Below are 26,292 nucleotides of genomic sequence, written 5' to 3'. Positions count from 1 at the left end.
GCTAATGTTGTTGAAATTGCAAAATACTTCTGTAACAACCACTTTGCAGCAGCTGCTCTGAAAAAAGTGGGAGGAACCAAGCCAACTCTCCCACAAGACGTGCGATGGAACTCAGTAGTGGACTGTTTTGAGCACTATATCAAGAACTGGCCTAATCTGATAACAGTTTGTGGACAAAATAATGAAAAAATAGATGGCACTGTCACAGCCAAAGTTCTCAACATTGGGCTTAAGAGAAATGTTGAACACATGCTGAGTACCCTGAAGCCTATTTCTGTAACCTTGAACAAAATGCAGGGAAATAGCTGTTTTATTGCTGACGTTGTTGAAATTTGGAAGGAACTGAGTGAGATCTTAAAAAGAGAAATATGCAATGACAGAGTTAAATTACAAGCATTAAAAAAACGAATGGGACAAGCACTATCTCCAGCTCATTTTCTTACAAATATTCTCAATACTCGGTACCAGGGTCAAACCTTAACTGCTGAAGAAGAGGAGTTGGCTATGACATGGACATCCAGCAATCATCCCTCCATAATGCCAACTATAATAAACTTCAGAGCTAAGGATGAACCATTCGTGAAATATATGTTTGCTGATGATGTTTTAAAGAAAGTCACACCAGTGAACTGGTGGAAGTCACTTAAGCACTTGGATTCAGAGACTGTTGAAATGATGATCTCACTTTTAACAGCAGTAGCTTCTTCTGCTGGTGTAGAAAGAATATTTTCTTCCTTTGGACTAATTCATTCCAAACTGAGAAATCGTTTGGGACCTGAAAAAGCAGGAAATCTTGTTTTTCTTTTCCAGATTAAGAACAAACAGGAAAATGAAGGTGAAGACGACTAAGCTAGCTGCAGAATCCAATATTTTAAGTTTCTCATGTTGACCTGGCTGACATAGTCGATTTAATTTTTTTTTTTTTTTTAATATTTCATTTAACTATTTTAGGTAAAAATAATTTTAACAAAAGCAAACCTGATTTTAAAAAACTTGAATGTTTAACTAAATTCAAAAATTCATATGCTTGTTTTGTTAAAATATTATATGTTTGCTGTTGAAGAAAAATATCCAGAATACATAACGTTGTTGTTTTAAATCAAATCCACCCTGGTTTAAAGGCTTCAAGTTACAGAGAATCCACCATTTACTCTAGTTTAAACCTGCAAATGACCCGTGCCCCACGCTGCAGAGGAAGGTGAAAACCCCCAGGGTCTCTGCCAATCTGACCCAAGGGAAAATTCCTTCCTGACCCCAAATATGGCGATTAGTTAGATCCTGAGCATGTGGGCAAAACCCACCAGGCAGACACCCGGGAAAGAATTCTCTGTAGTAACTCAATGCCCCATCTCCAGCCATTGGAGATATTTGCTACTAGCAGTCACAGATCAGCTACATGCCATTGTAGGCAGTCTCATCATTACCATCCCCTCCAGACACTTCACAAACTCAGTCTTGAAGCCAGTTAGATTTTTTGCCGCCACTGGGAGACTGTTCCAGAACCACATTCCTCTGATGGGTAGAAACCTTCATGTTATTTCAAGCCTAAACTTCTTGATGGCCAGTTTATATCCATTTGTTCTTGTGTCAACATTGGACTTAACTTAAATAACTCCTCTCCCTCCCTGGTATTTATCCCTCTTATGTATATATAGAGAGCAATCATATCTCCCCTCAGCCTTCGTTTGGTTAGGCTAATCAAGCCAAGCTCTTTGAGTCTCCTCTCATAAGGTAGGTTTTCAATTTCTCAAATCATCCTAGTAGCCCTTCTCTGCACCTGTCCCAGTCTGATTTCATCTTTCTTAAACATATGAAACCAGAATTGCACCCAGTATACCAGATGAGGTCTCACCAATGCCTTGTTCAGTGGTAAGAACACTTCCCAATCTCAACTGGAAATCTCTCTCTTGATACATCCTAGGAGGACAGCATTAGCCTTTTTCATGGCCGCATCACATTGGCAGTTCATAGTCAACCTGTGAGTAACCAATACCCCCAGGTCATTCTCCTCCTCTGTCACTTCCAACTGTTAAGTCCCCAGACTTGTTCATAACTGTTCACTAGGTCATTTGGAAAGGAAAGGGTTAATATGTTACTGTAGAATCACAAAAATTTGAAATGGGAAAGACCTATTGACCTGTTAAGTCACCTAGCCTGTCCCCTACAGGTCGGCAAGATTGTTCACTGCAATATCAATCTTATATTTACATTGTAGTAACCTTCGTCCCAAAGGAACCCAAAATGCCTTACAGACTGATCTGCCAGGGTCACACTAGCCTCCAATCGAGTGAAATGGACTAGCAGTTTAACAAAGTGAAGTAACCCCATTCAGCATTTTATGACAAGTGACAAATATGCACGCCATCCTTGGCTCAGCTCATTCTGTGTTCTCTGAATCCACAGAGCAGCAAATGAGAATTTCACATTGCAAGAGCTATAGCAAACAGAGAAAACAACCTGACTTAAGGATTGAGTGTCAACTTTAGGAGTAAATCCACTGTGATGTGTTCATTTAAATCACTCCTTTATGGCTCATTTAAGCTAGATTTGTGTATTAAACATGCAGATGAAGAGCAGCCAAGAGATAACATTTGTAAAAAAGTATTAGATAATTAAAGTGCAATAAGATCAGAAAAAGAGAGTTTTAAATGATACTACTGATGTTATTATGAGTTGGCAAAGTTTATAACCGGTTCTTTTTAACTGGATTTTATTTCAGACTGGAATAGGCAACATCTGCTGTGGATACTCTGTGCTTTTCAGGGCAACATTCTCCTCTCCAATCCACTTGTTAATATCTTTTCAACATTGCAGATTTCAGATCTATTGCATATTCTGTACTCTTCTGCATGCATAGCCGGCGCGTGAACCCCCTGTTCAGGGAGGGTAGCCCCCAGCTCTGCCCCTTCTGCCCAAGGACCCTCCCCTACCCCATCCCTTCTGCCCCCTCCTCCCCCGGCAGAGCCCTGAGCCCCAAGCCACCGCCGGCTGGCCCATGCACCGGCCAGCCGGACAGCCCGCCAGCCCACCCAACCCCTAGCCCGCCAGCCCGCCCACCCTAGCCCCAGCCAGCTTTGGGGGAGAGGCTGAGCAAGGGCGGGGAAGAGGAGCAGTGTGGGTGGGGCCCTGGGGGAAGTGCGGGAACGGGGTCTCAGGGCAGAGCATGGGTGGGGCCACACCTGGCTGTTTGGGGAGGCTTAGCGTCCCCTGGCCTAAGATACCCACTGCTCATGTCTGCATGTGCGACTTCCACTGATGTTAGCAGTAGTTCTACACCAGTGGTTCTCAAACTTCTGTACTGGTGACTCCTTTCACACAGCAAGCCTCTGAGTGCGACCCCCCTTATAAATTTAAAACACTTTTTAATATATTTAACACCATTATAAATGCTCGAGGCAAAGCAGGGTTTGGGGTGGAGGCTGACAGCTCGCGACCCCCCATGTAATAATGTCGCGACCCCCTGAGGGGTCCTGACCCCCAGTTTGAGAACCCCTGTTCTACACTGAATAAGTGCAAATCACTGCTTTGTGGATAGGAGCTATGCTGTACATAGTGTTCAGGAAAATATTGCCTTTCTTTCGTCTGTGGATATTTTAACACTTGCCAGCTGGTGGCAACAATTTCCCTAGTGTAGATGAGGCTTCCTGCACATTATCACAGCCAAAACTTGGCACCAAAGTGTTAGCAGCAGCTTTGCCAGCTGAGGTAATCAATCTAGGTTTGTACACCTTATAACGGATCTTCTTCCGGGGCTGAACCTACAAAGGGCAAGCCAAGCCTGTTTCAGCTGCACAACGTCTTTTGCAAACTTGCACTCCCATTGAAAAGGAACTATACTGATACCTTTAAGTCACTGCTCTCTGCTTCCCGCAACTTCTTCAACCTGAAGTCCCCCTCACAAGGGTTCAGAGCAGAAGGTGGAGCCACGCAGGCACACTTGCAATCAGGTCCTGAAGTGATGGTTTCTACGGTGTAAAAATCCTCTGCTTTGGAAGCGCCTTCATTAATCCTTTGGCAGGCGCCTCGGCCCAGAGGTCTGACCAGACACTTACACTGACAGTTGGAGCCTTCAGACACTGCTTTCACCTTGTCATAGTCACCTAGCAACTAATCACAAAAAAATCACAATGCATCAGTTTGCTCCTAACATAAGATTTTACTTTTGCTTTGCTTTGTAAAGTTTCTGAGAAAGGCTCAGATACTCTGAACCTTGCAGAAATAGGTCACTGCTGCTTACACAAATTGCTGACTAACATTTCTTCGAGAGTGCTTGGTTTTTTGCTACTTAGATATTTGGGAAAGAGGGATTTCTGATGGGGTATTTCCTTTCACCATTGGAAAAGAAACTGCTCAAGTCCAAACAGTCCTTATCTACAAAGGGTTTGGCAAAATTAAAATTTAAACAAAGGGACAGAGCCACCACAATTTATATTAAATACACTGATTCTATCAGAGTTAATCCACTGAATTCTTTGCAACTACATACAAGGTGCTCTACGTGGGTGGGTTTTAGGAGTTAAGGGAGTCAATGCGTGGTCTGGAATAATGCATAAAAGTAACCCATATACTTCCTGGTAATATATAATTTCTAATAGTCTCCTACAATTCCACGGGTTTTCTTTATAGACATTCACAGAAATCAGTCATGAAATTGAAATATAAAAATAACTTGACAGTATGTTTTCAATATTCTTCTGTATTAGCCATTTCCAAGGATAGATAATACTGCACAGTACATCTGCCAAATCTAACAGAGAACACACCCTGAACTTTGCTGCTTTACTCCAGATGCACTATTCTTGAGACAAGGTGGGGGAGGGAATATCTTTGATTGGACCAACTTCTGTTGGTGAGAGAGACAAGCTTTGAAGCTTACAGTGAACTCTTCCTCCGGTCTGATTTGCGAATAAAACACGCAGCCACAGGAGCAGCCAGGAGGTCTGGTCTGAAGAAGACCTCTGTGTAAGCTGGAAAGTTTGCCTCTCTCACCAACAGAATACAAGATATGACCTCACCCACCTTCTCTGTCTAATATCCTAGGTCCAACAGGCTACAACACCGCATACATGGAATACTCTTGATTTTCAATCATTTCTTTATGATACAGAGAAGCTGTGAATTGATTCTCCAGTTCCCTATACAGCAGTTCATCTGTATCCAGGGAACAATTATTCTGCTGCAGTTGCAAATAAACAAAAGGATGAATGGAATTAACTATGCAGATTGGCAATTAATTATATGCAGCAATAATCAGAATAATAAACCTCTCCTGCTCTCAGCTCCAATAACTAATCCAGTTCCCAGAACGGGAGAACAAGACAGTTCGGATTCGTAAAGCCACAGGAATTTGGCTCTCCCTTAGCCACTCGCTGCCTTGCCACCTCACGCCTGACCGGGAGCCTCACCTTAGAGCAAGCGGGGCTGGAAGGGTTAAAGCCCCAGCGTCCTTTAGGGAAACTTGGCACCAGAGGGCCAAGTCCCAGCGCCTTTGTGCAGAGCCGGAAGAGTGACACGCCCGCACGCAGCTCCCTGGCGAGGGATCCCCAAGCCCGGTTGGTGCCAGGGCAGCTCGGCTCTGCACACTGGGGGAGAAAGGTTACCTGAGATAAGATGTTCTCCTGGTTGTCCGCCTCGTTTTGCAAGGGCTCCTCCTCTGGGACCCCCTCCGGCTGCGTGGTGCGGGCCGAGCCGGGCCGGGCGGGGGTCGCAGTCGGGGGGGCGCCCCTGCCCGCAGCCACGAGCGCAGCGCAGCAGCACAGCAGCACCAGGGGCTGAGCCATGGAGGCAGCGGGCAGGGCGGCCTCAGCGGAGATCTCGGCTCCGAGCGCTCTCTCAGGCTAGGTGCGCGGCAAGGGCCGCTGCCGGGGCGCGCCGCGCATGCCCCCCGGGGAGGGCGCAGGGTTCCGCTTGCGCAGCCGGGTGCGCTTCCCTGGCGAGTGTCGGCAGAGCGCGCCGGGCTGGCGGCTGGCTGGGCTCGGCTGCAGGGCAGGGGGCGGGAGGAGGAGCCTGGCTATTGTGTCTCCACTCGGCCGAAGCAGGGACAGAGGAGGAGCAGACCGGGCTAGCGGTTGGCACCGGCGCCTGGAAGCTGGGGGTCCCGCGCCCGCCCCAAGGGTCTGAACCCCTCCGCCCCGTGGCTGCCCGTTCACCTCGGGCAGGTGCCGTGCTCCGGGGCTGGCAGGTTGGGGCAGCGTTCAGAGGGCGCTCGGCAGAGCCCAGGGCAGTGAGCCCATCCCCACTGGGGTGCCATCTCCCCAGAGCCCTGTATCAAAGGGATGGGGCACCCTGGGCACGAGGGCATTGCCATCCCTCCCCTGCGCTGAGGGGCTGGGGCTGTCACCCCACCCCAATCCCATCGATGCTCTGTCCAGCCAGGGACCCCTCCCCAGCCGCCCACAGGACAGTGGCAGCTGGTCCCCACACTAGCTGTGCCAGCCAGCCTAGCACTGAGCACTGTGACAGTCACCAGGCAGGCCACAGCTGAGGAGAGGGACTATATGGGTTAATGCAAGAGCGGGTGCAAGAGGCTGTGCCCGAGGCCCTAACCTCAGGCTTGGCACATGGCTCCCCTGCACAGACAGAGACAACGGGCGGGCTCCAGGGGAAGGGAACGGAGAGGGGAGCTCTCACCCATCCCTCTGGCAGAGACTTGGGAGGCACAACAGCATCCATGCGGGAGGGGGAGCCCCAGAGAACCTCTGCGGCACAGTATGGGTCCTGGTGCAGGAGCTTAGGGGTGGCAGGCACTGTGCTGGCCGCCAGCAGAGCGCATTCACACAGCTTAGGGTTCCGGGTGCGATTTCCCCCATCTCCAGGGAAGGTGAGGGAGGCAGCTAGAAGGGCTGCTTAGGGCTGGAGGGAGGCAAGGACTGCTGGGTGGGTGAGATGCTGGATGGGCGCTGTATGCGTAGTGGGGGAACCAGGGTTTCTGGATGGCCGATGGAGGTAGCCAAGTGGTTGCTGGGGGTTACCTGACTGGAGCTGGAGCTGTGTGTAAGAGCTGGGGTAGGTGGGCACTGGTGTGGCTGTGGGTAGCTAGGAAGTGTCTGTGTAACACAGACAGACCCCAGTCATCAGCAGGCGGGATCGAACCAGTGACCTCGAGCTAAATGCATGAGCTAAAAGCCACATGGCCCTTAGCTAAGGCTATAGAGCAGACTCGTTAGTCTCTAAGTGGTCTCAGTGCCACTAGAGGGGACAGAGCAGCATACCCAGAAGGTGTGTGGGTTACATCTGTCAGGGGGTTAGTGCTGTGCTTGTCCCTGCCCGACTGAGGGGTAGCTGGTGGGGAGGTTTCTGAGGGTAGCTCTGGAGAGGTGCTGGTGAGGTTAATGCTGGATTAGTGGGGAGGGTTCTGGGGAAACTGTGCAGCAGCATGTCAGGAGATAATAGTATTAGAACTAACAGCACATAAAGGCCACCTGAGATCCAGGCCCCTTGTGCCAGGTGCTGCACAGATGCAAGATGAGAGGTGATCTCTGCCCCCATACGCTCACAGCCTGAATAGCCGAGGCAGACAATAAGTTGGGGTGGGGAAGGTTACAGTCCATGCAGAGCAAACTAGCATCCTGTTGTGCCTGGGTTTTTTGGAGGGGATGTTTGTTTTTCATGTATGTTAATCAGTTGGGAAGGGTCAGAGACAAAGGAGGAAGGTGGGCCCGGCCTTAGGGGTGGGCCACCCAGGCAACCACCCAGAGGTGCCATGGTCAAGGGGACAGAGGTGTGTGCTGCTGGTGTAGTCAGAAACTGCTCACACCTGGCAGGGGAGTGCTATGTGGGGGGATGCCTAGATTTCTCCCTGATTCCTCCCAGCAGAGGAATGTGGGGGAGGGCGCGCCAGCGAGCAATGACACACAGATACTGCTCGCCTCCTCCCAACCTTCCTCTGCAGCCCCCTAGGGGGCTGTGAGTCGGGGAGCGAGGAGCAACATCAAGCGCTCCATATATCCAGGTCACTTTCCCCACCTGGGCTGTTCTGTGAGGTGAGCATCAGGAACTGCTGTTCTCCTGTCCTTCCCTTACGCAGACCAGGTGGCGAAAGTGACCTGGATGCAGAGAGTGCTGATGTTCCTTGCTCCCTCTCAGAGCCCCCTAGCCATGCACAGAGGAGCAGCATTCAAGGGGGGAGCAGCCAGTCTCTCTGTGCATCCAGGTCAGTTTCCCATGTGATCACAGAAAGGGGATGCAGGGATTAAGGGTGAAGGGGGGTGAAGAGCCCATGGGGGCCAAGGACAATGGGAGGCACCCACAAGGGCCAGGGACAATGGGGGAGGCACAGCACTCATGGGGGCCAAAGGCACCAAAATACAAGTTCACCGAGGGCACCATTTTCCCTAAGGCTGGCCCTGGAGGGAGGGGACCGGGCAGGGGGAGCAGGAGGGAGGGGAGAATGTGGGGCAGCTGGAGCAGTTGGAGGCAGCAGCCAATCTGCAGAGGGGAGCAAATGTCCAAAGTGATCACTGCAGGCAGCACCCTTTACTAGTGTGCTATGGATGGTCCCTGCTGCCCTGCACTGCCAGCTGAGTCTCTCCCCCGAACATGTGGGGCTGGCTGGCAGTGGGAGCACTCAGAAGAGGGAGAGAGAGCCAGTCCCCTGCCTGCAGAGCAGGTCTCAACAGCCCCAGAGACTGGGAGAATCAACTGCAAGCGATCCTGTGGGCAGGCATGACAGACGGTGAGTGTCACACAGGAGGCTGGACATGTGGTGTAGGCCCCACTGTGTGGTACTTCTTGCAGTTTTATCATGTCTTCTGTTTTTTTATGGCTTTTTTAAGCCCCAGCTCCTGGAGTCATGGGAATATACTTGAATCCCAGCTTTCATTTTAAAAAGTCCATTTCTAGCCCTCTTGGTTGCACCATAATGCCTCAAAACACAGCCCCTAAAGGCTATGACACCAGAAGGCAAATAAACAGAACCTAGATGTTTTTTAAAATTTCCTGTTTTTTAAGCCAATCTTGTGTTTTCTGGAACCTGGCTCATGGCTTTTGAATGCTTCAGGTGGGCAACACTGCAGCCCTAAAAGACATGCATTTGCAATACAGTATGGTTTCAGAAAAGGGCAGTGCCATTTTTGGGTTGCATATGCAAAGGCATCACATCATAGAAGGGGGATTTACTCACCTTTTCTCTCTGTGCAGCTACACCTGGACTAGGGTATTTAATGTTGGGCTCCAACAGAAAGAGCTGACAAGTGGGAAGCAGTTCAGAGGAAAGCAACTACAGCCACAGTGTGATAGAGGGACTGAGTGATGAGGACAGATTAAAATATGTGTAGTATGGCTAAGTGAAGACTTCAGTGGGGTGTGTATGGAGGGTGACGGAAATGAAAGCACTCTGCAGATATTTGGAGAGTGAAAGCACCAGCTAGGCTGAAGAGCTATGGAGGGTGAAATATGAGGGCAGTGGTTAAAGATCAGAATAAATGGGGGATTTTCCCAGTGCGGGAGGCTGTATGTCATCATGGGCACTAACACATGGCGAAGTGACCCTCTGTCATATTGTGTGATAGGACACAACACAGGAAGGAGAACAGGGCCAATGGAATAACAGTATCTGAAAAGAGACCATGTCCCCAAACATGCCCATAGTTAGCCTCGCAAAAGTGTGCATGGCACGCACAGAGCAGGGAATACTGGCCCTTCAGAGCTGAGCAGGGAAGTCTCTGAAGCTGTTCTGCCTTGTTTCAGAAGTCGTACTGCAAAGACAGACCCATGGGACAAAAGACTCAACCCTTGGGAGAGAGGAAGTGATCCCAGCATGACAGTTTGGTCTGAGACACAGCTCAAACTCAGATTCTAGGGTCAGGAACCTAGGCCTTGAAGGCAGGTGGGGCAAGGCTCCCCTCTCCGCCACAAGGACTTCTGGGAAGCGTAGTCCCCAGGGGAGTCAGGGACATGGAAAATGTAGGCCTCTACATTGCAAGATTTGCTGGGAACAAGAGCAAGACATAAGCAGTGTCCTCCCTTGTCAGGGGAAGTGTGGAGGGAGCCAGAGCTGTTGGTGGTCTCTTCCAGAGCCGGACAGAGCCCTACCTGCTTCACTGGCCTGAAATTTTGGGCAGCCAGAATCCAGACAGCTAGTGGGAATGTGAGGTGGGTGAAACCTCAGAAAAGGCAATTCTGGGTTCTGTAAAAACTCCATGGGTTGGCCTTCTGCAGCCACTGGCCTGAAAGCAATACCATCTTTTCTGCTTCCCCTCTAGATGCCCTCATACCCTGCCATGGAGTGGCAAGAGAGGGTGCTGGTGGGAAGGCCTGGGTCCCAGAAAACTCCTCTGCCAAGCACCAATGCAGCCTGTTGCTCCCACTGCAGTTCCCCAAGCAGCCCATGAAGAGGCAGAAAGGGGGGTTCAGGGAGAGCTGAGCTCAAACGAGGGAGAAGGGAAGAAACTCTCCCTCTGCTTTTAGTGGAGGACAGGACCTGTGATCTCCAGCATTCCCACTTACTTTAATCACAGCTGAGCCAGGCTAAGCACTAATGGCAGGCCCTGAGAGCAGCTCTCGGTTGCTGGCCTGATATCCAGCACAATTGTGCGAAGGGATATGCTTCTCTGAAGTATCCAGCTCCGCACGTCCGGCTTGCTGGGCTGTTGTCAACGTACAAGCCTCTCCAAGTTTACTGGCTCAAGGCTCAGGCTCTGTGAAGTCACTGACTTAGCACCTTCCTCTGGCTTGCTGGCCTGCTGTCCGGGGACGTCACTAGCTCAGCGATTTCACCACTCTGGGCTGATGTCAAAGCTGGCTTCTGTGCAGGTGACCAGCTCACTCCTGTCAGTGTGAACCTTTCTTGGCTTATGTCAAGGCGCAGGCTCTGTACGGTCACAGGCTCAGCTCTGCGAGCTGGCTGGTCTGATATCAAGGGATAAGTTCGTTGTATCAGCACCTGTAGTTTGTCGTGCTTACATGAAGGCCCCGATTATTAGGGCATCAGGCCAGCCAGAGGACTTCCTGTGGTTAATGATTCAATGTCTCTGGCTTGCTGCTCTCAGGCCTTTGTAGAGATGCTGACTGAGCACATCAAGTTCTCTGGCCACTGTGAGATCCCTGGACAAGCATCTAGACTTGGATGTCATTGGTTCCTCACTCCTTGGTGGCCTATTAGCTAGGCGGCTGTCCCCATTTAACAGATGGGGATCTGAGGCACAAGTGACGAGTGCAAGGATGCACAGGGGTCTGTGGCTGACCCTGGGATTGAACCAGGTCTACTGAGTCCCAGTACACTGCCCTATCTCACCAGGCTGTGGGGAAGACACGAAGCCATTAGCGGCTGTGAGGGGCTCAGCTGCTGCATGACCCCCTGGTGTAGAGAGAGGGGCTGGGCACAGGCCTTGTGTATGGTGCTGGCTCAGGAGTGATGATCCCGTTTTAGCCAATTAAGAGGAACAAGCTATAACTAAAGCCCTCGACTGGCCATGTGAATCCTAGTGCTTTGATTTAAAACAAACCCAAGCCCCACAAAACACCAGTTAGAGGAAGGAAACTTTATGAAAGACAAGGTGGGGCCAGCAAGGGCCCAGGGTATCCTGGAACTGGGTGCAGTGCAGCCACTACAGTTAATCCCTCGCTGTGTAGCTGAGGGCAAGCGTTGTTCTTGCTGAACTAGTCAATATTTCCTCATGAGTTAAAAATATAAACCACAGTCAGAGAATGAACTCCCACCTTCCTGGTATATTGCACAGACTCCTCCTGGATCCTCACACCCCATGCAATCCAATAGGGGGGATAACAAGTTTTTAACATTGTAGGAAAAAAGATAACAGGGCCCTAATACTTCTGCCTGCATTGACCTGATTGCCTTCTTGGTTTCCCACTTCCCCAGTTTTTGCAAAGGGGCAATGCCATTGGGGGAATAGAAGCTATGCTAGGATCCAAACACTTCCCACCATATTGGAAGTAATGTCCTGTTGGACCCTAACATAACAACACACCATTGTGTGCCATTCATCACTAGGGACCCATACATTCTCTACCACACTGCTTGATGGACCCAACAGACCTGTGCTTTAGGGTTGGAGCTGATGCCATCTTAGGGTTGTGCTATAGTTAGCATTAGGGGGCTGGAGCTAAGATGTAGTTCAGGGATGAGTGACAGGGTGAGATTAATGGATTAGTTTGGATCAGAGGTGAGGGGCCGTGTGAATGGTTAGGGTTATCAGGTTAGTGGTTCAGTATAGGGCAGGGTGAGCATTACATACAGAAAAGTTATTTATAAGAGATCATAGCAATCGGAAGCCCAATATCCTGTAAAAAAACAACAAGGAGTCTGGTGGCACCTTAAAGACTAACAGATTTATTTGGGCATAAGCTTTCGTGGGTAAAAACCTCACTTCTTCAGATGCATCAGTATCCTGTGATAGCTCCCACAGACATGAGAGGATACCCCCATTCACCCCCTCCTCTGAAGCTGGGGCCAGGGTCAGCTCTAGGCACCAGCAAACCAAGCATGTGCTTGGGGCGGCACATTTTCAAGGGCGGCATTCTGTCCATCTTTTTTTTTTTCTTCTTTGGGCGGCAAAAGCCTAGAGCCGGCCCAGGCAGCAGCAGCGCGTCGTGCGCGGAGGGCGCCCTGGTGCCGCTGCGGTTCGCACCGCGGGGGAGCAGCGCCCACACCTTGTGGCTGGGCCGGGCAGGCTCCTAGCGGGGGACACTCGGGCTGGGGGCCGCCCCTCGGGGCACACGGAGCCGCCTGCAGATGCCGCAGGGCGGCCGCCCCCCAGTGCCGCAGCCAGGGCTGGGCGAAGCAGCCCGAGCCACCCAGGGACTGCGGCAGGATGGCCAGAAGCAGCAGCAGCAGCGGGGCCATAATGGGCGGGGCGCTGCCGTGCGGGGCCCGGGGCCCGCTCTCTGGGGCTCCACTCCCTCTGGGGCTACCCTGGTCTGGCTCCTCAGCCCCCTGCCGGGGCGGTCTCCCGTCTCTACCCTCCCGGGTCCTGGCCGGTCCTGGAGGTGGGATCCCTGGCTGGAGGGACCCTGGGCTGAGGCGCGGCCCGGGAGCCCCGCTGCTTACCCCAACCCTGCCAGCGCCGGACCGGCTGGAGGCAAGGGGGGAGCAGGCGGGGTCAGCACTGGTGGGGGGGAGCCCAGGGCTGGGGCGGCAGGGGGTGCGGATGGGGGAGGACACTGGTGGGGAGGTGAGAGCCTAGGGCTGGGGTGGGGGGCGGCCAAAAAATGTTTTGCTTGCGGCGGCAAAACACCTAGAGCCGGCCCTGGCTGGGGCACACCTTTCCCCAAACTGGGCTGTGTAGGAGTTCTACAGCAGCCCCAGCTGGCAATAGGGGAGCACATTTTCAGGTCCTGGCTGTCACAGCCCATTGAACACAGGCCAAGGATTATATGCATCCGAAGAAGTGGGCTGTAGCCCACAAAAGCTTATGCTCTAATAAATTTGTTAGTCTCTAAGGTGCCACAAGTACTCCTGTTCTTTTTTTAGGCCAAGGATTGAGACTCCCGCTCTCCCCCAGCTGCTGCTTTGCAGCCCGGTCTCTCGGAGAGTCCCAAGATGAGAGCACAGTGCCACCCGGTGGCAGCTACATGACTCTATTTTACTCACTACTGCCTGAAACCTGATTTTCTGACTTTCTCCTAAGAGCATATGCTGTGATATCTGAGTGCCTGGCTGTAGATAGCAGATTTCTTGGTGTGTTTGGAATGCTTACTGGATCTATGAAGGTAGATGTGGTGGTCTGTGGATTTCTTGTATGTAGTTGTCTGTATGGTTCCATTGTTGAAGCTGATCGTAGTGTCCAGGAAGTTAATGTTGGTGTAGGAGTGGTCTGAGTTTAATGGACGGGTGGTGGTTGTTGAAGTTGTGGAAATCTGTGAGGGAGTTTGGATCATCTGGCCAGAGAATGAAAATATCATCAATGTAGCTCAAGTATATCATTGGTTTCATGTTGCAGTTGTCCAGAAATTCTTCTTCAAAGTGGCCCATGAAGAAGTTGGCACAGTGGGGAATCTTCCTAGTGCTATGGCTGTTCCCATGGTTTCGACAAAGTGTTTGTTGAATGTAAAATTGTTGTGGGTGAGGATGAGTTTGGCAATTGTTTGGGGTGGATATCTGAGGTGAGTGTCCATTATCTGGTAAATATTTGAGGCAAGCAGCTATGCCATCATTGTGAGGGATGTTGGCATATAAAAAAGTGACATCCATGATGGCAAAGATGGTGTAGGGAGGTTGCTAATGTTGCAGAGTTTCCAGAGGAAGTCAGTTGTGTCCTGGAGGAAGCTGCCCCTTTGTGTGGTGAGTGTTTTGAGGATGGTTTCTATGAGTCCCAATATTCCTTTGGTAAGAGTGCCGTGGACAGATATGATGGATCTGCCTGGGTTCCCTTGTTTGGGAAGCATGTAAAAGGTCCATGGGGTGGATTCATGGGGGACGAGGTTGTAGAGTTTCTCTTGGAGTTGTTTGGGGGAAGGATTTGATGAGATCCTTAAATTCCTGGGTGAATTGTGGTCTTCTTTGAGTTCTTTATAGTAGGTGGGGTCAGAAAGGTGTTGATTTGCCTTGTTGCCATAGTCTTCATGGTTAAGGACTACAGGGGTGCCCACTTTGTCTGTTGGTTTGATCACTATTTGGTGGTTGGATTTCAGGGACTCTATAACTGTCCTCTCTGCAGTGGAGCGATTATAGTGGATGTGAAGTTTGTTAAGGATTTCAGTCATTTTTTTCCTGAAGCAATTGATGTAACGATCAAGAGTGTGATTTCATCCACTCTGTGGGGTGTTCAGTCAGATAATTCTTTTTTCTTATGACTGTCGGTCAGGACATGGTAGGTGTGGGTGATGTCGACATTGTTATGAAAGAATTCTTTGAGGCAGAGCCAGCGGAAGAATTCTTCTAATTTTCCACATGTTAGTATGGATTCAGGTTCTGTGGTGGAGCAGAAGTTCAGTCCTTTGGAGAGTACAGATAATTTAGCTCTGGTTAGGGGAAGTCTTGGTAAATTGATGAGGTCGGGTTGTTGTATAGTGCCTCTGTGGAAGGTCCTGGCACTATGGTTTCTCCTGGACGTGGTGTTTTGTGGGTTGTGGAATTGTTGTAGTTGGTTCCACTTTTTGTTTTTGGGTTTGATGGCTGTCATCAGGTTTTTTGAATGGTTGTTTTGGGTTTCTTGCATGATTTCCAGGTAAGTTTCTTCCAGTGTGTGGGAGCTTGTATTGATTTCTTGTCTGACATGATTCCTTCTGGAGTGTCTGAGGTGCAGCAAGTTGTTCCTCATTTTTTCTCAAGGCCTTGTGCAGAGCTGTTCAGCATATTTGGACTTGTATGTAGTGGTCAAAGGGTTATAGATGACAGAAAAATAATAGACAAAAACACCATATCACCTGTGGGTGAGCCCTTCTCACAAAGCGATCACTCTACAGTCCTCATCCTCAAAGGAAACCTGCATGCCTTCAAAAGATGAGCCTGGGAGCATAAATTCATAACTTTGCTAGACACTAAAAATCTTGGCCTGAGCAGAGACACTGGATTTATGACTTATTATAACAAGCCATAACCCACTTAAACCACCTCTCCAGCTTTTTTCCCCCGTTCCCCCTAAGACTGCAGAGGTGTCACTGGGTCACTCCACCTTGAATGGTCTCTTGAAATATATGTTAACTAGGTTTACTAAACAGTCTGTTCCACTTTGTATGTAGCTGTGACAGTGAGTACATTTCCCAGCCCTGCAGAAGAGCTCTGTGGGGCTCAAAAGCTTGTCTCTCTCACCAGCAGAAGATGGTCTGATAAAAAATATTGCCTCCCCCACCTTGTCTTGCTACTCTGGCTATGGCCATTGTCCGAGACACCTATAGATGCACTGGAGAAAAATATGTGGCTGGACGGGCAATGGGCCAGTGGAGCTAACGGCCCTTCACAGTCTGTAGCTGCTGCTTTTGTGATCCAGCATCTGTCTCTGGGACCCTGGCTGGCATACTGTAGTTACTCTTTCCTTCATCACATGTGCTGGGGACTGAGCCGCTAGCTGCAGGCCTTCTTTGGAGGATGCCTCTCCAGAGCAAAGCACATGGTGTTTACAAAGAGACCGATTCCCCTGGGCCCAAGTGTCTCCCACAAGAGGTCGTTAGAATCTGAGCTGAATGTGAACTCCTACCTCTCCCGCCCTTCAGCCCGGCTGCTTTTCCCCAATGGCCACTCACCCACACAGACCCATTCAGCTAGACACACCCTGCACCTGCCTTGCGGGGCAGGGGTAGAGAGAGGACATTGGCCTGGTGTAAAGAACAGGAGCATCTGTAGGTTCCTGCTGCACTTGGCATGGCTCAGTGCACAGGGGCTGTGAGCTGTCTTTGTGCTCTGGGCCCAGCAAGGGATGTATGTCCCGAGGGAGCTGGGATTGTCGGGACCTAGGGATGCTCCTGCCATGGGCTCTGTCTCCCAAGTCCTGGCACGCTCACTGGGCTGGTGGGGTTGCCACACCCACCCAGGGGCATTCTCACGGGGCCAAAGCTGGGCCTTGCCCTCTAGTTTCTCAGCTGACTGCTTCCTATGGATCATTTCTGCTTCAGCTCCTTCCCAAGCCAGCTTCCCATGCAGTAATCTGTGCTGTGCAGCTCCTTCCCAGAGCCCCATGCCTACTGTCTGGCTCTGGCCCAGCCTCCACCTCCTAGGCGATTAGCCATCTCCAGGCAGCAGCAGAGCCAGGGAACAGGCATGCTGGGGTTGGGGAAGGAGCAATAGTGACTTGAGCAGCCCCGCTGCAGGGCGGGGGCAGGCTGGGCTGTGGGGCCAGGCAGAGCTGCTCCTGTCCTGCTGGCAGGGAGACAAAGGGGCTGCCAGCCTCCCAGCAGCTGCAGGTGCTTTGGGTGTTTCCTTGCTGTGTCCTGCGGTCCGGGTGGGAGGGGGGGGGGGGCGTGGGCTCTTCCCTGCAGGCCAATGAGAGGGAAAGGAGTGAACCATGCAAAAGAGGTGTGAGCCTGCCTTCAGAAAACTCCCTGTTCCAGTGCTGCATCTGTGCCCTGAGCTGTGAGCCTGATCCTGTCCAGCTCCCTGCTCTGCTAGGAAACAGCCTCCCTCTGCTAGCTCCAGATCAGGTAAGTACCTGTGCTGTCCCTGCACCCTCAGGCCTGGTTAGTGGTGGCCTTAGCCCAGGAGCAGGGCATAGCAGCACCTTGCCTACTGGGCACTGTGCCTGCGTGTTTCCCTCCCTGCTCTGTAAGCTCCTAACTCCCATTCCCCTGTCCCTTTGGCTCCATCACTGGTCGCCTCTGTCGGGGTCTGTTCCTGCCAGTGGTTCAGGCTTTGCTTTCACAACCGTGAACTTAGGATGAGTAACTAGCAAAGCTGTGGGCTTTACACATGGCAAGAGCAGGCTTTTGCACTGCCTTGGGACTTTGCTTTCTAGTCTGGGCTGGGGCCTGGCAGTGCTCCCCTCTCCCCCCCCCCCCCCCCAGCTCCAAAGTTCCCTGTTGTGTGGGAGGGTTCCTGGCATATTCCTAGAATCCACGTTTCACATTAAAGGAACGGATTGTGGTTAGTGCAAAAGGGCTTTGATCTGCTTTTACCATAGCAAAGGCCGTCTAGACAATGTGAACTAGGGCTGGCTGGAAAACAGGAATTCCATTTCACAAATCCATAGCAGGATGAAATAGAGACCTTTCACATTTTTTTGTGATTAAACAAGAAAATTCCAGACCCTCCTACCTTGTTATAGCTGGTAGCCTAGTGATGAAGGCATTCACCAGACATAGAGAAGACCCAGGTTCTAGCTTCCTATCAGGCCTGCCTGATTTAAATGTGGGTCTCTCACATTCTTGATGAGTACCTAATTACCAAGCTATAGAGTCTGTCTTTCTTGCTGGTCCAATGAATAGTTAATTATTTATACAAAGTGGAATAGCTCCAGCAGGAGAGAGCACAAGAGCCTAAAATAGCTACTAGCCCTGGGTTTAGGGTTGCCAACTTTCTAATCTCAGAGGCCCCGCCCCCACTCACTCCATCCCCCCTCCCTCTGTCACTCGCTCTTCACCACCCTCACTCACTTGCTGGGGCAGTGGAGTTGGGGTGCGGGAGGGGGGTGAGGGCTCTGGCTGGGGGTGCGGGCTCTGAGGTGGGGCTGGGGCAGAGGGGTTTGGGGTGCGGGAGAGGACTCCGGGCTGGGGCAGAGGGTTAGGGTGTGGGCTCTGGCTGGGGGTGCGGGCTCTGGGGAGGGGCCAGGGATGAGGTGTATGGGCTGCAGGAGGGGGCTCCGGGCTGGGGTAGGGGGTTAGGGTGTAAGGGGGGTGAGAGCTCTGGCTGGGGGTGTGGGGTGCAGGGGGGCTCTCAGGCAGGGCCGGCTCTAGGTTTTTTGCCACCCCAAGCAAAAAAAAACCCGCCCCCCCCACCAGTGCCCTCCCCCACCCGCACGCCGTGCCGCCCCAGCCCTGGGCTCTCCACCCCACCCGCACCCCCTGCTGCCCCAGCCCTGGGCTTCCCCCCACCACTGCTGACTCCGCCCACTCCCCCCTCGCCTCCAGCCGGTCCGGCGCTGGCAGGGTTGGGGTAAGCAGCGAGGCTCCCTGGCCGCGCCTCAGCCCAGGGTCCCTCCAGCCAGGGATCCCGCCTCCAGGACCGGCCAGGACCCAGGAGGGCAGAGCCGGAGGACCGCCCCAGCAGGGGGCTGAGGAGCCAGAGCAGGATAGCCCCAGAGGGAGTGCCCCGCCCCCTATGGTCCCACTGCTGCTGCTGCTTCTGGCCACCCTGCCGCAGTCCCTGGGCGGCTCGGGCCGCTTCGCCCAGCCCCAGCTGCGGCGTTGGGGGGCGGCCGCCCTGCGGCATCTGCAGGTGGTTCCGTGTGCCCTGAGGGGCGGCCCCCAGCCCAAGTGTCCCCCGCTAGGAGCCTGCCCGGCCCAGCCACAAGGTGCAGGTGCTGCTCTGCCGCGGCGCGAACCGCAGCGGCCCCAGGGCACGACTCACTGCTGCTGCCAGGGCCGGCTCTAGGCTTTTGCCGCCCAAAGAAGGAAAAAAAAAAGATGGCCAGAATGCTGCCCTTGAAAATGTGCCGTCCCAAGCACGTGCTTGGTTTGCTGGTGCCTAGAGCCGATCCTGCTCTCAGGGCTGGTGCAGAGGGTTGGGGCGCAGGAGAGGGTTCGGGGTGCGTGGTTCTGGCGGTGCTTACTGTGGCTCCCAGGAAGCAGCCGCCAGATCCCTGCAGCCCCTAGGCGCATCGACAGCCAGAAAGGCTCTGCATGCTGGCCCCTGCAGCTCCCATTCATCGCAGTTCCCGGCCAGTGGGAGCTGCGGAGCCGGCACTCGGGGCAGGGGCAGCGCATGGAGCCTTCCTGTCCGCCCATGCGCTTAGTGGCTAAACTACATCTCCCAAGATGCACTGTGGGGGCTCAGCCACAGGGGAAAACTGCAGTGCATCATGGGAAATGTAGTCCAGCCTGGGAGCAACTCCCAAATGGTGAACAGCTAGGGTTACCATACGTCCTCTTTTTCCCGGACATGTCTGGCTTTTCGGCACTCAAACCCCCGTCCGGGGGGAATTGTCAAAAAGCCGAACATGTCCGGGAAAATGGCGGCTCTGCTCCTCCCCTGACTCTTCGGCTCTGTTTAAGAGCCGAGCTGCCCGAGCGCTATGGGCTTCAGGCAGCCCCCTTGCCTCCAGACCCCAGCCACCGGCCGGGCACTTCCCCTCCCGTGCTCCGGCAGCGCATGGTCCGGAGGCATGGGGGCTGCCCGAAGCCGGTAGCGCTGGGGCAGCTCGGCTCTTAAACAGAGCCGAAGAGTCAGGGGAGGAGCAGAGCCTCCAGCCGCGGCGGCTCTGTTTAAGAGCCGAGCGCTACGGGCTTTGGGCAGCCCCCATACCTCCGGACCCTGCGCCGCCGGAGCCCGGGAGGGGAAGTGCCCGGCTGGGGGCGCAGGGTCCGGAGGCACGGGGGCTGCCCAAAGCCGGTAGCGCTCGGGCAGCCCGGCTCTTAAACAGAGCCAAAGAGTCAGCGGAGAAGCAGAGCCTCCGCGGCTCTGCTCCTCCCCTGACTGTTCGGCTCTGTTTAAGAGCCGGGCATGGGGCTGCCCGAAGCCGGTAGCGCTCGGGCAGCCCGGCTCTTAAACAGAGCCGGGCTGCCCGAGCGCTACCGGCTTCGGGCAGCCCCCATGCCTCCGGACCCTGCGCCGCCGGAGCCCGGGAGGGGAAGTGCCCGGCTGGGGGCACAGGGTCCGGAGGCATGGGGGCTGCCCGAAGCCCGAGCGCTACCGGCTTCACGGTTTGCCGGGCAGCCTCCAGACCCTGTGCCCCCGGCTGGGCGCTTCCCCTCCCGGGCTCCAGCTGCGCTGGGCAAGCGCCGGCCGGGGGCGCAGGGTCTGGGGGCTGCCCGGCAAACCGTGAAGCCGGTAGCGCTCAGGCAGCCCTTTCCCCGTGGCTGGGAGTGGGAGGGAGGAGGGGGCGGAGTTAGGGCGGGGAAGGGGCGGAGTTGGGGTGGGGCTGGGGGTGGGGAAATGGGCGGGGGCAGGGCCCGTGGAGGGTACTCTTTTTTTATTTAATAGATATGGTAACCCTATGAACAGCGGCACAAGGGACCTGGACCCACAACAGTTCCCATGAGGCACTGCAGTGTCTCAGTTGGAAACAGAGATTAACATTGATAGGAAATTAAACAAAATATTTGGTGTTGATTTTCCTGACAGAAGATCCCGCTGGGGACGGAGCAGTCATGGCAGACCCCTTTCTGATGGCAGAAGGCCTTGCCCCAACTCTTGCGGCTCTTCTGCCATCAGGGAGGAATTGGCTCCCCTGCAGCACATGCCTGGGCAAAGGGAGAGGGGGTGAGGAGCCTCTGGAACCTCCCCCACACCTTGGCAAGAGAGGGGACCCCATGCAGCCTCCCCTCCCCAGGCCTGGGAGACTGGTGTGAAGTGCCCCAAGAGGAGCAAAGGGGAGGCTGGGGGATGGCTACTTCTGGGGCAAGAGCTCCTGCAGCAGGGGCCAGAAACCCCTGATCCAATATATCTGGAACATTGGCAACACTGTCTTTCACATGCACTGGGGCTGGGCAGGGGGCATTCAGCAACCAAAGGACAGACCACAAATCACCATGTAGTCCTCTTAAAAACAGATCTGGTGGTTTTTTGGTGTCCAGACCATCAGTTTTGATCTCTTGACATTGGCAATACTGAGACTGTTTTGGTAGACATTTTTGGACCAATTTTTTTGACCAAACCAAAGGAAACCACCCCAAAACTTCCATCTCCAGTGGCTCCAAGTCATGGCCTCTCCACACACTCATTAACCCATGCAGCACACACCAGTGTATGGGAGAGGAGAATTGGACCCTTTCGTGTTCTGTCTGCAGGGCTGTCCCTCTGTCTCTTGGAATAACCAATGCTGCTGTGGGTCAGGGCTGGGCTGCCCTGCTGCGGTGCCCAGGGCTGGAAATGCAGGAGGTCATGCAGGAGTCCACAGGCAGAGCTGTTTGTGCAGAAAGCAGGAATAGTTGCTTGTGCGTGGGTGGACTGGGTGAGGGTGGTCCAGAGCTGGACTGGAAGAGAGTGTCTTGTTTACACAGGGAGCATTTTATTGACACCTCGGTAAGAATCCAAGACAACGGAGCTCAGAGAGCCCATTGCTCAAGTGTCTGCAAGAAACTCAACCCCCTGCTACGATCACCTCCACTTACAAGAGCCGGCCTGCTAGGGAGTCCAAGGGAACGCCTCAGCTCAGTGTAAAATAAACACTTCTTAACAAAAGATCAAATAGCCTCTGCATACACTGAAGTGTCTGTAGTATTCCAGAACCAGGAGTGAGGTATGTTGGCAGAACTGGGGGTGAGGGAGGCTCCAACAAGGCCTGATAAAGTCAAGGTAGAGGGTCAGTGGCACTGGTGAGATCCATGACTGGGGCTCCTAGGGGTACCACAGTACAATAAATACATGCTGTGCTTGACTAGCCAGTGGAGCTGAACTGAATTTGCAGCTGCTCTGCGCCCCTCGGGTGGGTGCCTGCGGATTGAAAGTGATACAGTGACTCACTGGCTGTACGTTAGCTCACAGAACTGCATCATTTAACCTGCCTGAAAATGCCCTATTGTCTTCCTAACATACACTGTTGATCTAAGAAGATCAGTGCTCATGATTTACCTGGCTCCCCTTCAGGCTGGCAATGAAACCACTAGACTAGAGAGACTCTAGTCCATATTTCAGCCTTTCCTTGATTAAACCTTCCCCTCCCACCTCCCAGGCCTTGTTCCCTGCGACAGGTAAAACACACAGTACACACATCCTCATGCCTTCCTCACTGCTTCTCTAGAAACAATCTGTAACCAGCATCAGTCTCTAACAACAAATTATAGCTGAGGTGCCAGCTTCCCTGCTTGTCCAGATCTGGCTAACACCTGGCCTGGAGGGGATGGGTCACTTGGAAGGGTTAGGACTTCTCTCCACAGGATTTCCTCTCAGCACTAACAGTGGGCACTGTTGCTACCAGGGCCACAAATCTATACTGCTGGGTTTGGAAGCACCTGGGGCTGCTGCCTGTTCCTTCAGCACTGAGTGGCCATACAGGTTCCAGAATTCAGTTACAGCCAGGAACAAAGGCTGGCTTTCTCCAATGTCTCTCTCACACAGCTTTGTCAGGACCAAGTCTCCTAGTTTAACTTCCACTCAGGTTCAGGCTGCATGCTGACGGTGGACGAAGCCAGCCAAAACCTCTTAGATTTGGCCCCTCTCAGCCTCATATCCTTTAAGCGGGGCCACTGAGGTCAAAGATTTACCGCTAAGGTTGCCAGTTTTTTGATCTGCTGACCCCCAAGTAGAGCTGGTCAGAAAAGAGGTTTTTCCCAGGGAAGATAAAAATGAACATGCTGATATAGATATATAAAGGTCAACATTTTCCATGGAAAATTCAACTTTTCAGTAAAAAAAATCAAACACTTTACATTTATGGCCAAAATCTTTTGATTAAAAACTGAAAATTTCAATTCAGAAATACCACTGCCACAGTGCCTAATGGGCATTGTAGTTTGGATGCCTCACACCCCCATTCCCCTCTATGGGCTGGGCTCCCTGGCCAGATTATGTCTCTCATCATGCACCACATTCTCCCCTCTTACTGAGTTGCCACTGTGTGTCGAGGGAGATGTAATCTGGCTGGGGAACCTGTCTCATATTGGGGATATAAGGCAGCCAAATTAAAACTCCCGGGAAGCACAGCAGTGGCATTTCCAAATTGAAAATTTCCAGTTTTCAACTAAAAACCAAAAATTTGCTGATGTTTGGATGTCCAGCTTTTCGACAAAAAGTCAAAATTTTCCATGAGAAGCAGACACGTAGTGAAAAGTTGCATTTAATTGAAACTTTCCCATCAAAATACAGTTTTGATGGAAAACTTTCAACCAGCCCTACCCATACAGAAGCTTCTGAGCTCAGTTTATTTCAATGAATAAAGTGGGCCATGCTAACGTGGGCGCTTCCTGTTGAAGAATTTTCCTAGCAAGCTGTATTATTCTCTGCACCAGGGTCAAATTCAGAATATAGAGAAAAAATGGAGCTAACCAGCCATGCCCATTGTCCCTCTGGGCACCACGTTTTAGAAAAAATGTGGATAAGTTGGAGAGAGACCAGGGGAGAGCAACAAAAATGATCAAATGTTTAGAAAACCTGACCTTTGAGGAAAGTTTTTAAAAAGGGCATGTTTAGAAGACTGAGGGGGGATCTGATAGCAGCCATCAAATATGTTAAGGGCTGTTTTAAAGAGGATTGTCATCAATTGTTCTCTATGTTCACTGAAGGTTGGACAAAAAGTAGTGGGCTTAATCTGCAACAGGGAGATTTACATTAGATATTAGAAAAAATCTTTCTTTCGATAAGGGCAGTTAAGCTCTGGAACAGGCTTTCAAGGGAGGTTGTGGAATCCCTGTCACTGGAGGTTTTTAATAACAGGCTGGACAAACCCCTGTCAGGGCAGGTCAAGGGTTACTTGGTCCTGCCTCAGTGCAGGGGGCTGGACTTGATGTCTTGAAGTCCTTCCAGCTCTACATTTCATTTATTCTGTGGGCCTTTTGTAGCTCATTGCCTCCTCCCCCCTTCAGATATTTACACGGTGAGCTTGCCAGGCCAGGGGCTGTGTCAGTGTGTTTATATACCTAGCACCATGGAGCCGTGTCCTGTACTGGGGCTTTTGAGCACTACCTTCAGACACACCGATAACTACAGAGAGAGGTGGGGTGGGGGAAATATCTTGTATTAGATCAACTTCTGCTGGTGAGAGAGACAAGCTTTCGAGCCACACAAAGCTCTTCCTCAGGTCTGATTTGTGTATAAAACATGCAGCCACAAGAGCAGCCAAGAGTTGGTGATTTAGTTGGGGATTGGTCCTGCTTTGAGCAGGGGGTTGGACTAGATGACCTCCTGAGGTCTCTTCCAACCCTAATATTCTATGATAAGAGGTCTGGTCTGAGGAAAAGCTCTGTGTAAGCTGGAAAGCTTGTCTCTCACCAACAGAGGTAGGTCCAATCAAAGATACTACCTCACCCACCTTGTCTCACTAATATCCTGGGACTAACAGGCTATAACAACACTGCATAGCTAATGATAGTAATAGGGAGGAGGAGAAGGCCCTGCCCACCACAGGAGAACACTTGCTTTTTTCCTTAGCAAACAAGGAGAAAGGAATAATCTTGCTAAGCTCTTAGATACCCAGGGGACAGGTGCCTTAGAAATACCCACAGCAGGGAGCTAAGCAGGCAGAGTGGGCTGAGCTGGTGGCTGAGCTGTGCTGCCTACGTGCTGGAGAAGCCTATGGCAATCCAATAAGGGTGATGTATGCTGCTGCTGCCCTTGAGCCTCTGCACAGTGGAGCTTCCATTACAAACAAACTGGCAATGCCTTCTTGGCAATATAATACCCAGCAACAGTTTAATAGCTACAGGGAGGCTTTCACAGCAAAGAGGAGGGGCCCAGGGCTGTGGGCACCAGTGTGGAATGTCTGCTTGGCAGAGTGCATGCAGAGCAAAGACAGGCAAAGCTCTCCTCGATTGAAAGGCGGCCTGTTGCTCAGGTAGCCCCACTGCGCCACGGCTGTAAGGTCGGTGCTGGGGGACATGCTTATGGCGATCACACCATAGGCATGTCGTGGGGTTTGTGCATTTAAACATCTCAACATTCCCGTTGCACAAGGTCCTCCTCACCCAGAGTGGCCCAGTGATACTGGGGGCAGTACCAACATTCACTGGGCCAAGGGGGGACGCCATAGGGCTAGCAATCCCAAATCAGTCCATCTTTGGGAGATGCCCCCTGTCAAGGGATTAAAGATGGCCTGCGACACTGGCCTGTTGGGTGAGTCTTCTAATGGCTTTCTGACTTGGCAAATTGAGGGTGGTGAGAATAGCTGCTTCAGCGTGGTGAGGGTGAAGCCAACCAGGTCAGGAAAGTGCTTCAGCTCCTGTGGTGGGAGATGGAGACATTCTCTCATGGCAAAGTGCTCCTTTGCCTGCGGAGCTCTTCCTGTTTCAGGTCCTGTGATAAATGAAGGGAGGGTAGCTTCCTTTAATGGACCCAGCCAGCCAATTAGCTATAAAATCCTTATAGACTCATAGACTCATAGACTTTAAGGTCAGAAGGGACCAATATGGTCATCTAGTCTGACCTCCCGCATGATGCAGGCCACAAAAGCTGACCCACCCACAACAGAATCTTCCAGCCTGCGACCCCTGCCCTATGCTGCGGAGGAAGGCGAAAAACCTCCAGGGCCTCTGCCAATCTACCCTGGAGGAAAATTCCTTCCCGACCCCAAATATGGCGATCAGCAGAACCCCGAGCATACAGGCAAGATTCTACAGCCGGACCCTCATTTTACCCGCGATGGCCCGTTAATGCCTAATTGACTAAAATCACATTATCCCATCAAACCATTCCCTCCATAAACTTATCAAGCCTAATCTTGAAGCCAGAGAGGTCCTTCGCCCCCACCGTTTCCCTCGGAAGGCTGTTCCAAAATTTTACCCCTCTGACGGTCAGAAACCTTCGTCTAATTTCAAGCCTAAACTTCCCCACGGCCAGTTTATATCCATTCGTTCTCGTATCCACATTACTACTAAGCTGAAATAATTCCTCTCCCTCCTTGGTATTAATCCCTCTGATATATTTAAAGAGAGCAATCATATCCCCCCTCAGCCTTCTTTTGGTTAGGCTAAACAAACCGAGCTCCTCGAGTCTCCTTTCATAGGAAAGGTTTTCCATTCCTCGGATCATCCTAGTGGCCCTTCTCTGTACCCGTTCCAGTTTGAGTTCATCCTTTTTAAACATAGGAGACCAGAACTGCACACAGTACTCCAAATGAGGTCTCACCAGCGCCTTGTATAACGGAAGCAGCACCT

General features: G+C 52.1%; 1 protein-coding gene across 1 annotated transcript in view; it reads right to left on the bottom strand.

Annotated features, from left to right (window-relative positions):
• Positions 1–5,780, bottom strand: part of OLFML2B (olfactomedin like 2B) — a 116,307-nt gene extending 110,527 nt beyond the window's left edge. The window contains exons 1-2 of the mRNA XM_065408945.1: positions 5,601–5,780; positions 3,844–4,107 (exon numbers count right to left, since the gene is read on the bottom strand). Of these exons, the coding sequence (XP_065265017.1) occupies positions 3,844–4,107; positions 5,601–5,780 (444 nt within the window). The remainder of the gene's footprint in view (positions 1–3,843; positions 4,108–5,600) is intronic.
• Between the last annotated feature and the right edge of the window lie 20,512 nt (positions 5,781–26,292).

The sequence above is a fragment of the Emys orbicularis genome, chromosome 8 (genome assembly GCF_028017835.1).
Source record: "Emys orbicularis isolate rEmyOrb1 chromosome 8, rEmyOrb1.hap1, whole genome shotgun sequence".
Taxonomy (NCBI): domain Eukaryota; kingdom Metazoa; phylum Chordata; order Testudines; family Emydidae; genus Emys; species Emys orbicularis.
This window is presented reverse-complemented; position numbering and strand designations above follow the sequence as displayed.